Here is a 13,681-nt window from a genome sequence, read left to right as displayed (position 1 = left end):
CTCTGTGCAAAATTCTACAAGGCGGCTTCCTCTTTCATTCCTTCCCCCCAATCCATATTCACCTACTATGTTTCCTTCTCTCCCTTTTCCTACTGACGAATTCCAGTCACCCATGACTATTAAATTTTCATCTCCCTTCACTATCTGAATAATTTCTTTTATCTCGTCATACATTTCATCTATTTCTTCATCATCTGCAGAGCTAGTTGGCATATAAACTTGTACTACTGTAGTAGGCATGGGCTTTGTGTCTATCTTGGCCACAATAATGCGTTCACTATGCTGTTTGTAGTAGCTAACCCGCACTCCTATTTTTTTATTCATTATTAAACCTACTCCTGCATTACCCCTATTTGATTTTGTATTTATAACCCTGTAATCACCTGACCAAAAGTCTTGTTCCTCCTGCCACCGAACTTCACTAATTCCCACTATATCTAACTTTAACCTATCCATTTCCCTTTTCAAATTTTCTAACCTACCTGCCCGATTAAGGGATCTGACATTCCACGCTCCGATCCATAGAACGCCAGCTTTCTTTCTCCTGATAACGACGTCCTCCTGAGTAGTCCCCGCCCGGAGGTCCGAATGGGGGACTATTTTACCTCCGGAATATTTTACCCAAGAGGACGCCATCATCATTTAATCATACAGTAAAGCTGCATGTCCTCGGGAAAAATTATGGCTGTAGTTTCCCCTTGCTTTCAGCCGTTCGCAGTACCAGCACAGCAAGGCCATTTTGGTTTATGTTACAAGGCCAGATCAGTCAATCATCCAGACTGTTGCCCCTGCAACTACTGAAAAGGCTGCTGCCTCTCTTCAGGAACCACATGTTTGTCTGGCCTCTCAACAGATACCCCTCCGTTGTGGTTGCACCTACGGTACGGCCATCTGTATCACTGAGGCACGCAAGCCTCCCCACCAACGGCAAGGTCTATGGTTCATGGGGGAAGGAAGCTATCCGAAGAAGATCTGGATAACGACGAAAAATCAACTGAGGCAGCTCTCAGAGTGAGCTACAAAATTGCTTCGTTTTTAGCAAAATCCCTGCACCCCTTCACTGATGGCGATTTAATAAAAGATGTTTGGTAGTTGCAGCGGAACATTTGTGTCCATCTCAAGTTGAACAGTTTCGGATTGTGTCATTATCTGACATGACCATTATGCGTCGCATACAGGACATGGCAGACGACGTCCAGAGCCAGCTTGGAAATATCTATAAAGATTTTATGGCGTATTCTCTAGCTCTGGACGAATGTGTTGATATCACTGGAACAGCGCAGCTTGCCATATTTATTAGAGGTGTTAATAGAGATCTTCAGGTGAGGGAGGAGCTCCTCGACGTAGTAGCCATGAAGAACACTACAACCAGAGGTGATATTTTAAGTAGTGTTGAAGAAAGTGTTGAAAATATAGGATTGTCGTGGAATTCTTTAGTTTCAGTGTCTACAGACGGTGCACCAGCGATGACAGGGAAAAAATTAGGTTTCGTTGCGCTGTTGAAGGAGAAAATGCAAAAACTGACCGTGCCAAATGAAATAAGGGGCGTTCACTGTGTGATCCACCAGGAAAACTTATGTGCAAAGAGTATCACTCTAAAAATGTGATGAGTGTTGTTCGTACAACCAATTATATAAGGAAGCATGGGCTACAACACAGACAATTTAAAAGCTTTCTTGAGGATGTAGAAAGCCAGTATGGTAGCCTGCCTTATTACAGCGAGGTCCGCTGGCTTAGTCGTGGCGAATTATTAAATCAAATTTTTGCCTATTAGATGAGATAAATATGTTCATGGAAATAAATAACATGTGTGTTCCTGAATTGAAAGAGCCTTCATGGAAATGTGATCTCGCGTTCTTAGCAGATTTAACTAGCCATCTGAATGCTCTGAACATTTCACTACAAGGTAAAGATCTGCTAATTACTCATTTCATAGATCGAATACGAGCTTTTAAAATGAAATTGACACTTTGGGTGAGTCAGCTGGAAACAGGAAATCTAGCTCATTTTCCTAAATTATCATCCATGCAAGATGTTCACAAAGACTGTGAAAGTTATTCACATAGTTTAGTTGCCCTTAAGGAAGAATTTGATCACCGCTTTCAAGATCTGACAGCACTAGACAGTGATTCTGATCTGTTCTCCTCTCCATATTCAGCGAATATTGAAGAGATTCGTCCTGAGCTGCAACTAGAAATTATTGACCTGCAGTGTGACAGAGAATACAGAGACAAATTTCAGAACAAGAAAAACATTTTGGAATTTTACAGACACTTCCCTCAGGATAGATTTCCTCATTTGCACAAACTGGCGGCTACAATAATATCAATGTTCGGTTCCATGTATGTTTGTGAATAACTGTTCTCTGCAATGAAATGTAACAAGACGCGCCTGAGAAACGCATTGTCTGATCGAAATTTAAACTGCACGCTGCGCCTACGATGCACAAGAACAATTACTCCGAACATAGACACAATTGTAAAGGGCAAAAAGTACAAGATAACAGAGAATCCCACGCTTCAGTGACACCTTTTATTGTGTAACAGTTCACAAATTAATACGAATGTAGAGGCATACACTAAGCTAATAAAATTATGTGGCACGTGTACATTCTCCTTTATTTGTTTCATTTGTCGCAGTAATAATTCGTGAGTGATATCCCTGCAGGTGGCCGCGGATTTACATTGACTGGTGGCAGCTGTTGTGTGCCCCACGTGACTCTCCCCACTCTCCGCTCTGGTCCGGTAGTGGGGGTAGCATGCTCGCACTGCTCCGTGCTTGCGCCTTGCTGCTCACAGCTTGCTCCGCGAGTACGTATGTTGTGAAGCCCTGCATTACTGCATGATGAAGCAGTTAATTCTGATGAAAATGCAGAATGGATAGTTGCAATGAATGAAGAAATTAATTCCTTTAAGCATCATTATGCTTGAAAATTGGTTGAGGTACCATCTCATGTAATTCCAGTAAAGAACAGATAGGGATTTAAAAAGAAGACAACTGGTTAGAAAAAAATTTTTAAAGCTTGTTTAGTTGAAAATGGATTCAGTCAAGTACAAGGTGTAGACTTTAATGATATTTAAACTCCTGTTACAAATTTTTATACAAATCATCTACTGATAGCAGCAAGTGTTGAGAAAAATTGGCATATTGATAGGTATGATGTGAAGAACATAGATCTGCATAGCAAATTAAAGGAACATATATATATTCTCCAAGCAGAAGGTTTCATTAAGAAGGATCAAGAAAGTTTTGTTTGCATGTTAAAGAAGACAATATATGGACTGAAACGCAGTGGCATATGTTGGAATGATCATTTAATTAAGTCACTAAAACACAGGGATTTATTCATAATGATATAGATCCAAGTGGGTACAATTATTAGTGCAAAGGAAGAGAAAGGTATTCTGTCAGTACATGTAGATGACATACATATATTTGCACAGAATGAAGAGATGAGCCAAAAGGTGAAAACTCTTCTGGAAAACTGCTTTGAAATCAAGAACATGCACATAATTTCACACATGCTAGGAGTGAAATTTGAAAACTGCAAAGATGGAACAATTTGTGTTTTTCTGAGGGAATATATTAACCAACTACTTGGTGGATTCAAACTTCAAAATGGTAAAGGAGCCAAGACCCCAACCAAAATGAAACCAAATTTCTTTGCTGAGAAGTGTAATGATGAAGTTAAAAATCTCCTAGATCTTGAGTTTATAAGCAGAATCCTTTACCTTTCACAAAGGGTTCAGCCAGATATAGCTTTCTTGGTGGCAAAGTTGTCATGATATTGTTAAAAATTTAATATGAATCACTGGAATGCAGTGTAAAGCTGGCAGAGGCCTTCTGCCAGGTAGTCACAGTGACTAATTACGACGATGTGGAAGCATTTGCCTGCAGGTTGTATTATTTGGTCAGGATCCGTTATCAGGTAGTGTGGGGTGTACGTTCTTCTGCCAGAAGGTTAGTGTTCTCACAGAGGGACCTGGGGAAGGGTGGTGAGGCCAAGTGAAGGTAAGGAATTCCTGGAAGGTAACCAGTAATCACTTCTGTCTCTATGCTGTTCATTTTTGGGACACAACCTACAACCAGCTTAGAGACACAAATGATGACACTTTCTGCAGGACATGACCATCACTTTGCAGGACAATGCTCAAGCACATACAGTGCAAGTTGTACTGATTTGTTTGACTGATGGGGCTGCTAAGTGCTATACCAAATACTGCACTCCCCTGGCTTAAGCCCTCGTGAGTTCAACGTGATTTCTAAATTGAAGGAAACATGTCACGGCATTCGCTTCAGAACTGCTACAAATTCATCAGGCAATAGACCGCACTGCTCAAACTGTCAACTCAACTGGCACTGCTGAGAGTATCCTACAACTTCCACATCACTGGCAACGGGTTATACACAATGCTGGTGACTACTTTGAAGATCAGTGAAACTATGAAACACATATCAATTTTGTACAAGCTGTAAATAAATAGTTGCCACTATTAAAGTTCGAACCCTCGTTGTTGTTCATAGACACTGCTGACCTCCCACTTGCTCTGGTGAAATCAATCAACTTTAGCCAGAAACCAGACTCTTGAATCAGATCAATAACTTGTATTGATATGTTTGATTCACTTGCTGCATCTATGTCAAAAACAGCAGCAATAAACACTTTTTTTTCATTCGCCTTTAAGTTCCTCAAAAGCACACTGCAGTTTGGTTAAAAATAATATGTACAACACTTTTCCTTAATTTTATACTGCCATTTTCTAATATAAGTCCTTCATTCAAAGTCCTCAAACCATGGATATTCTAACACCTTTTCAACAGGTATACAGGGGTTTCAGCAACTTCTGCTGCATCTATAAAAGATACTGGCTCCTTTGAAATTTCCCCATTTATTTAGAATTGTGACAGAGTATTTGAAAGGCACTGTTCATTCAGGTGAATTACTTTCAAATTTCTCATTTCTGAGAAGTTAATGTTGGAATGGTTGATCCCTTCACTATCTTTGCCAAATTAAAGCTATCAGTAAGTCTCTAAATACATCAAACTTTGTGGTTTATCAAACTTTAGCCCTTATTTGTTCCAAGAATGGTGAAACTGAAGAGGCAGACTAGTTAATTTACATTTCATGAAAGACAATGCATTTCTGCCTTTATTCAACTTCCATATCTGTTTTCACTATTCGGTTTGTTCTTAAGCTTTTTTTTTTAAATGGGAATTGTGTCAGGACACAAAAGTACACTCCATATTGTGACTTTGCACATTTTGAAGATATAGAATTGCTGTTACAATAAATTATATAGAATATGAATGAAAAAGATCTCAAAAAGTTCTTGACCAATTTACTTAAAATTTTTACAAAATACTCAAATCATTCAAGCTAACAACAACAAGGAGAGCAGTGTTGAGGCGTCACAGCTAGGGCACAATTGCCAATTTGTCTATTAAAGCTTTCTTGTATGAATGTATGTGGGCTCCAGTGTAAGCAGTCAGAATCTTATATGATCAGCAACAGGCGATCTGTGTCCTGCAGACATGCGTCATGACCATATAGCGTGACTGCATTGTGTGAAAGTAGTGGAAAGGCGCTTACAGAGTAGTTACATTCTCTGGAACTATAAAAATTAATAACTGATCTAGAAATAGCCTGAGGAACTTCATATCGGGTACATAACCTTCTGGAAAAGATATGATAACACCTTCAGTGTTTAGATTCAAATTTGGAAAGTTCTCATTTTAGAAAACCTTTCATAATTTTGCTGTAGTAATAACTTAAAGAATTTCAAGTAAATATTTATGTTTTGTGTAGGGTGAGTGTGAAAGAGAGTACTTGTGTGAGTGTATGTGGGACATTCACCAATATTAAATTTTCAGTTTGTAATTCTCTATAGGAACTTGCAAGTGTTCCAGCTTTGTATCATAGGAATGAATCCACCAGTGGTTCCCCTACTAGTGGATGACGGATGTCCAAGCACGTCTGAATATGTAAGAGACAGCCAGAACGTTTGTAACTATATAGTTAAATACCAGATGTAAAGTAGGCTTAAGGTTTATTTCATTTTATTTGTTTAACAAGAAAGTTTGAGTTGCTTATTTAATGATGTCAATGAGCTGAGAGCAATGGTTGGTTCCTGCTAGATTTTGGCACGAACCGCATCCTGAAAGTCAGTTCTGATTGTCTGTAATTCTGTACAGCCAATAATAAGTGAGATGGTTTGCCACCTAATGCATGAGAGAGGGGTCTTGTAGAGGCAGAGAGAAAAGGAGGTGGTGGACTAGCTTTCGAAGGAGCCGGTCATGCTGAAAGTGTCCAAATGCCTTATGTGTAAAATGAAGTGATATTGGGACTTCTGCATTTCGGTACAGTGATAAAGGTAGCTGGTGTTTACCACTAACTATTTGTGAAATTTTAAGAGTTAGTTGATAGATATTTTGTTCTAGAGAAAATCACGTGTGTGAACTTTGAACTAAAAGCGTGGCGGTACTAAGTAAATTTTTTTTACCAAATGTTTATGGCAAGCAAAAACTTTATTTAAAGACAACCACTGAATGCTGAGTGCAAAAGTAAGTAGCAGTTTATTGACTGTGGTACTCTCATAAATGATTTTGGAACTGGATAGGAAAAGTTCTGGCTGTTTAAGTGTGACAAGGACTGTGAACAGGAACTTTAATTATTTGAACACATGTAGGCTGATGATCTTGCTTAATAGCAATAAAAACAATCCTAATGCAAGTTTAAAAGGACCTTTGAACTTAGAAATTTGAACAGAAACCCATTTCCGATTTATTCTTTAGAGTTCACAAGACTATTTTCAGCTTTTTGTACTTATAGCGGCCTCCGACGTGTAGCTATGAAATCTCAGTTTCTTCAACACTGCTATTCTGAGATCTCTTAAGTAGCTGCAGTCAGGAGTTCCACGTGCCAATCTGTAGCAGTATCAAGGTAGGTGGACAATTCATGTTGCAGAACCACCGTCGATGTGCGAAAGAGCACGTTACGTCGCAGTGTGCTGACCCTATGGCCCCCACATCCAAATGGTGCAATTGGCAGAGGACCACATTTCATCAACCCCAATTAACCCACCAGGGCCAGAACACAGAGCTTCACTTCACTAATAAATATTTGGGCAGACAAAGGCTATGCATTTTTTTAAACAACAATGTATGGGATTTCTTTTAAAATCAACTATGAGAAAGGAAATGCTGTGCTGTACTGTGATATGAAAATGTGCACTTTAATTTTTGTTTCTGACGTTTGGTTTTAACTATGATGGCAGGGAATGTAAACCATAGTATAAATTGTTTCTACCACACATTTTGTTTCTCTGTATATATAATTTTAGGAACAAAATTGAATGCACAACAATGTGCTGTTTTGTTTTCTTCCTTGCAGTCAGTTTTAACAGAAATCTGTATTTTAGGAAAGCTTACCAGCTTCTGATTAGAATATTATTACCCAATCTGACAATGAAAACTCCAGGTTAGAATATCAACAGTACAAGGAAGTGATAGATTGCTATTCACTGTAAAGGTGACACGATGAGTTGTAGATAGGCACAACAAAATGACACTTACACATTAGCTTTCAGCCAAAGCCTTCTTCAGAAAAGGAAACACACACATTCATTCACACAAGCAAACACACCTCACTCACACGCTTGACGGCCATTTCTACCTCTGGCCCAGATGCTCGGGATGATGGTCATGTGTGCATGAGCTGTGCCTGCTTGTGTGAATGAATGTGTGTGTGTTTTGTTTTGTGGAGAAAACTTTGCTGAAAACAAATGTGTGGTGTCTTTTCATTGAGCCTCTCTGAAACTCAACATGTCATTTTTATGGTAAGTAACTAAGCAATCTCAACCATCCAAAACTTTCTAAAGGTCCCCATTTGCAGAATCAAAGTATGTGAAATAATGTAACTGAATTTACGGACCTCACAGATTCAGCACTTGGAGAGGTCTCTCTCATACCTTGTATACTAATGGTCCCTACCAATTTACCCATTCAATTTAAGCTATCATGGTAGAAACAGAGTACAAGGAGAAAGACAATGAAACTGCACATTTTCACAGCACAGCATTTCTTTCTTGTAACTCTTCAGGCTTTCTCGGAGAGATCTTGACACGTGGAATAATCGGGTCTACTGCCGGATGTTTGTGTCTCTCTGGCACAATATTTTGGCTACGTAACTCGTTGCCTTCTTCAGGTGCTACCTGAGACTGCCGTATTGGAGGATTTTGTCCAGTATTTATGCCCAGAGGGCGCTGGGTGCTCTCTTTGCCATCCATGCCCGCCTGGCACTGCTTGTAAGGTGTTGTCTCTTCCCCGGTGCACACTCGGATGTCTGCACCCGACTTGGTCGCCGTCTGTGGCAGCTTTCTGAGGCCCGTTCTGTGTAGGGCATTACATTCGTGGTCCATGCCTGCCTGACGCTGCTCCTGAGGTTTTTACCCTTCCCTGGTGCTCTCATGGACGTCCGCGCCTGCCTCGTCCACCATCTGTTGTCGTGGCAGCTGTCGGGATTTGCATTCGCGGTCTGCGCCTGCCTGGCGCTGCTCCTGCTATGTTACTACCTCTTGAGGAGCTTCTTGTTTCCTTTCGTTGGGCCCTGATAAGCTCCAGAGCTGGACTCCACGCTGGCTTGGACATCCGAGGTAGCACTGGGGAAGAGACAACACCTTACAAGCAGTGCCAGGCGGGTGCGGACAGCAAAGAGAGCACCCAGCACCCTCTGGACATAAATACTGGACAAGATCCTCCAACCGAAATATTGTGCCAGAGCGACACAAACATCCAGCAGTGGGCCCGATTATTCCCCGTGTCAAGATCTCACCAGGAAAGCCTGAAGAGTTACATCAGAAGCCTCTAGGGGGGGAGATGTACCTTAATATGAAGAAGCTGGATAAGCTTTGACAGAGGAAGGGAAGGATGCTGAGTTCCTCAGTTTCCTTCTGAGATGCTGAGAGGGGGATGTAGTTCCTGTCTTTGCCAGGGTCAAGCATCATGTTAACACCAGAACGGTGAACAGAATCAAACACCGAGCCAGCCTCGCGCTGGTAAGAGAAAGAGTGTGTGACATGCACTGCCTAGATGTCACGTCCAGGGATTTACTGTATCTCCACCTTTCCATAGCAGCTACCCTGACCCGAGAAGACTGGGACCAGGTTGATGGTGCCTCCTGGTCCTTGGCTGAATGTACCATGAGGAAATCAACAGCATATCAACAGACCAAGTTTGAGCGCCTTAACAAGAAGGTACAACAGGATGGGGCACATGGACAGTGGCCAACCTGAGCAACAAACAGCTCGACGAGGCCACCTCAAAAGCACTCAGCAAGGGCCTCAATTTTGCAGTGACTCCCAGAAGCGTACCTGTTGCAGCATTCATCAGTTCAGTTGAGCAAGTTGTCAACACACTACCTTCCAACATGTCTGAAGAGATCCACAGGGAGACCTGCAGGGCACTCACCAGGATGAAGTCCCCCAAATCTAACATCTCAAGTGAGGAGAGGGTGGCACTCAGGCAGCTATGGGAGGATGACAGCATTGTAGTTCTGCCAGCTGATAAGGGTAACTCCACAGTCATCTTAAACAAGTTGGAGTATGATAGGAAGGTGCAACAACTTCAGGAGGACACTGCTTATAAGCCACTAGATGGCGACCCCACTGACAAGGTGGACAAGAAGACCCGGAAGTTGCTGAAGGAGACAGGTCTACATGAACAGGTCATCAAGAAGCTTCATCCCAAAGCACCTGTACCACCCAGGCTCTATGGACAACCCAAGGTCAACAAGGAGGGGGTCCCTCTTCGACCTATTGTCAGTAACATCGGCGCAGCAACATACCTCACTGCACAATACCTGAAGAAGATATTGGCACCATATGTGGGCAAATGTGCGCACCACATTCAGAACTTGGAGGACTTCCTACAATGGCTAATGCAGCTACACACCATGGACGTTAACGTCATGGTCATTTTCAATGCGGTGTCGTTCTTCACACAAGTGCCACTCACCAATTCACTCAATATCATTGGAGAGAAGTTCGATGGTGCTCTGCTCGACCTATTCAGGCATGTACTGACCTCAACATATTTTCTTGACGGGGGTCAATTTTAAGAGCAAATGGAAGGAGTGGCAATGGGTAGCCCTTTATCACCAGTGGTACCCAACCTTTTCATGGAAAGATACGAAGAGGAGGCACTTGCATCAGCCATTTACCAACCCAAGTGGTTTCTTGGGTATGCCGATGACACTTTTGTCACTTGGCCCCATGGCAGGGAGAAACTACATGACTTTTTGGAACATCTAAATTCACGCCACCCAAGTATAAAATTTACTATGGAGCTAGAGAAGGATGGACAGCTCCCATTCTTGGACATCCTGATCAAGAGGAAGGCAGATGGCACTCTGGGGCACAGAGTGTATCATAATCCCACCCACACTGACTTATACTTTCAAGCTAGTAGCTGCCACCACCCGGCACAGAAGAATGGAGTCTTGAAAACATTAGTTCACAGGGCTCGGGCTCTGTCTGATATGGAAAGTCTGGCCACAGAGATAGAACATCTACAGCTGGTGTTCAGCAGAAATGGATACTCCTCCACAGACATCCAAAGGGCACTTCATGCTACCAGCCAACCACAGGGTAGAGAAGAGGAGCTAGAGGAGGCGAAGAAGGTGGCATACCTGCCATATACTGGACCTGTTTCTGCAAAGATCAGCAGAATTCTTTCAAAATATGATATAAAGAGTATCTTCTGTCCACCCTCCAAAATTGGGACAATGCTAGGGAGTGTGAAGGACGACCTGGGGCTACGTAAACCAGGCCTTTACAACATCCCGTGCCAGTGTGGAAAGTCATACATTTGCCAGACAACCAGGACGGTGGACATCGGTGCAAAGAAGACCAGAGGCACACCAGACTCATACAGGCAACCAAATCTGCCATAGCGGAGCACTGTCTGGAGCTCAATGGCCTACAGCACCAAAACTATGACACAGACGCCAAGATTTTGGGTCAGTGTCATAAAGGAGGCCACCGAGATCAAGCTCACAGACAACCTAATAAACTGAGACAGCGGTTACCAGCTAAGCTTGCCGTGGAGTCTGGCTCTGGAGCTTATCAGGGCCCAACAAAAGGAACCAAGAAACTCCTCAAGAAGTAGTAACACCAAAGGAGCAGCGCCAGATGGGCACGGACCGGGAATGCAACTCCTGATGCGGGACAGGCCTCTGACAGCTGCCACGAGTGCAGATGATGGACGAGCCAGGTGTGGATGACCGTCAGAGCACCAGGGTAGTGCCAACACCTCAGGAGCAGTGCCAGGCAGGCTCAGACTGCAAACAGAGTGCCCAACACGGGACGGGCCTCAGAGAGCTGTCACGACCCCAGATGACGACTGAATCAGGCGTGGACGTCCAACGGAGCACCAGAGAAGAGACAATACCTTACAAGCAGCACCAGGCGGGTGCAGACAACAAACGGAGCGCCCAAAGCAAGATGGGCCTCAGACAGCTGCCACAACTGCAGATGGTGGACGAGGCGGGTGCGGACGTCCGTGGGAGCACCAGGGAAGGGCCAAAACCTCAGGAGCAGCACCAGGCAGGTGCAGACCACAAACGGAGCGCCCAACAAAGCACAGGCCTCCAAGAGCTGCCACAGATGGAGACCAAGTCGGGAGCGGACGTCTGAGGGAGCACCGGGGAAGAGACAACACCTTACAAGCAGCGGCAGGTGGGCGGAACGGAGCGCATGACACAAGACGGGCCTCAGACAGCTGCCAGAACTGCAGATGGTGGACAAGGCAGACGCGGATGTCCATCGGATCTCCAGGGAAGTGCCAACACTTCAGGAGAAGCGTCAAGTCAGTGCGGACCATGAACGGAACACCAAACGTGGGTCCGGCCCCAGACAGCTGCCACGACCACAGATGGTGGACGAGCCAGGCGCGGCCGTCCGTGGGAGCACCAGGGAAGGGCCAAAACCTCAGGAGCAGCACCAGGCAGGCACGGACCATGAACAGAATGCCCGACACAGGTCAGGCCTCAGACAGCTGCCACAGATGGCGACCAAGTCATGCGCGGACGTCTGAGGGAGCACCGGGGAAGAGACAACACCTTACAAGCAGCGCCAGGTGGATGTGAATGGCAAAGAGAGCACCCAGCGCCCTCTGGGCACAAATACTGGACAAAATCCTCCAATACAGCAGTCTCAGGTGGCACCTGAAGAAGGCAACGAGTTACGTGACCGAAATATTGCACCAGAGCACACAAACATCCGACAGTAGACCCGATTAATCCACATTTCATTTTCTTTCATGCTCTTAGTTTTAACGGAACACCTGTAGACTGTTACTTAAAAACATGTGTAGCCTATGACCATCTGAATATTTATTCGAGTACTGTGTAAGAATTTAAGTAAAATGGTCAAGAGCTTTTTGAGGTTTTGCAAACAGTTTAGTTTGTTGCTGCAACCCATCAACTTGCAGCGTTGCATAATGTTGCAAAATATCTTAATGGAGAACAACTGGCAGAGCACTGTGTCATTGTGATGTCATAGTTATTGTTACTTTATTAATTACTTACATTCTTTTCTGTTTGGGAAACAAAACGTACCTTCAAATGCTCCTTATGAATAGCTGCAAGCAGTGGTGTACAGCCGTTGTCATCCTTGAAATTCACATCTGCACCAGCAGCAATCAAATGAGTGACTATCTATTGTATGAGAAACAAGAAGAGTTAATCATTCACATTAATTAGAAATTATACAAAGACTCAAATTTTACTTAACAAAGAGATAAAATGAAAAGAACACATCTTGTCCCCAGGTTTCCATTGTATATTGATAATGTTTGACACACTGAATAATTTCAGTGAAAATGATAACAAAACAGATTAGTAGCAGCAGTAGTATTCCATGGAATAGTACATACAAATTAAAAGAGGGAGGAATGCAAGAGTGCTTTTTTCTTTTTTTTTTTTAAAAAAAAAAAAAAAAAAGAGAGAGAAGTTTTCTTTTTCTCTCAATGAAACTACTTCTTTCTGCTGCTGGTATCTCTATACATTTTCCAGGAGCTACTGAAATCTTCATTCTCCTCTTTTCTGAAAGATGTTCTCTTTCACCTGCATTACTAATCCACCTCATCCAATTTTCAGGCCTGGAGTCATTTTGTGACCTGACAATTTAGTTAAAATATGGCCCACTATTCAAATGAAAACTCCGAGTTTTCTTGAGTCCAGTCTGAAAATTTGCGGGTTCGTTTAAATTCTTCTAACACATTTCCAAGAAGCATGGGAAACTGATCCTTTGATAAAGCTGGGATTTCTCTTCCCAAATTGCTTGCAATTATTTGGTATTTCCCTCCATTCATGTTGAGAGGTCTGACATGGGTGTACTGAGAGCTTGTGTAAGGCAAGATGAATTTTCTGGCAAACAGATAAAAAGAACAACATTTCATTCACATTCAGATCTATATATAATGACTAAATGTTGCCTATTAGAACCTTTTTACCTGTCAGATTTCTAAGAATCGGTAGAGGATGAAATGAGAATCCACCTTCATATGCTGCTGAATCAATCCACCCATATCTTGTCCTATTGTACCACATCCCATGAGTCTCATTTTCAGTCTAGTTGGGCCATGGATATACACCTTATAAATGACAAATACAGTAACTGACAAA

General features: G+C 42.9%; 1 protein-coding gene across 1 annotated transcript in view; it reads right to left on the bottom strand.

Annotated features, from left to right (window-relative positions):
• The window catches only part of LOC126244799 (serine/threonine-protein phosphatase 6 regulatory ankyrin repeat subunit C-like), a 297,603-nt gene that overhangs the window by 121,415 nt on the left and 162,507 nt on the right, over nt 1-13,681 (bottom strand). The window contains exon 8 of the mRNA XM_049948268.1: nt 12,614-12,712. Coding sequence (XP_049804225.1) covers nt 12,614-12,712 — 99 coding nt within the window. The remainder of the gene's footprint in view (nt 1-12,613; nt 12,713-13,681) is intronic.

This window comes from Schistocerca nitens, chromosome 1, assembly GCF_023898315.1.
Source record: "Schistocerca nitens isolate TAMUIC-IGC-003100 chromosome 1, iqSchNite1.1, whole genome shotgun sequence".
In the NCBI taxonomy this organism is placed as follows: Eukaryota; Metazoa; Arthropoda; class Insecta; order Orthoptera; family Acrididae; genus Schistocerca; species Schistocerca nitens.
This window is presented reverse-complemented; position numbering and strand designations above follow the sequence as displayed.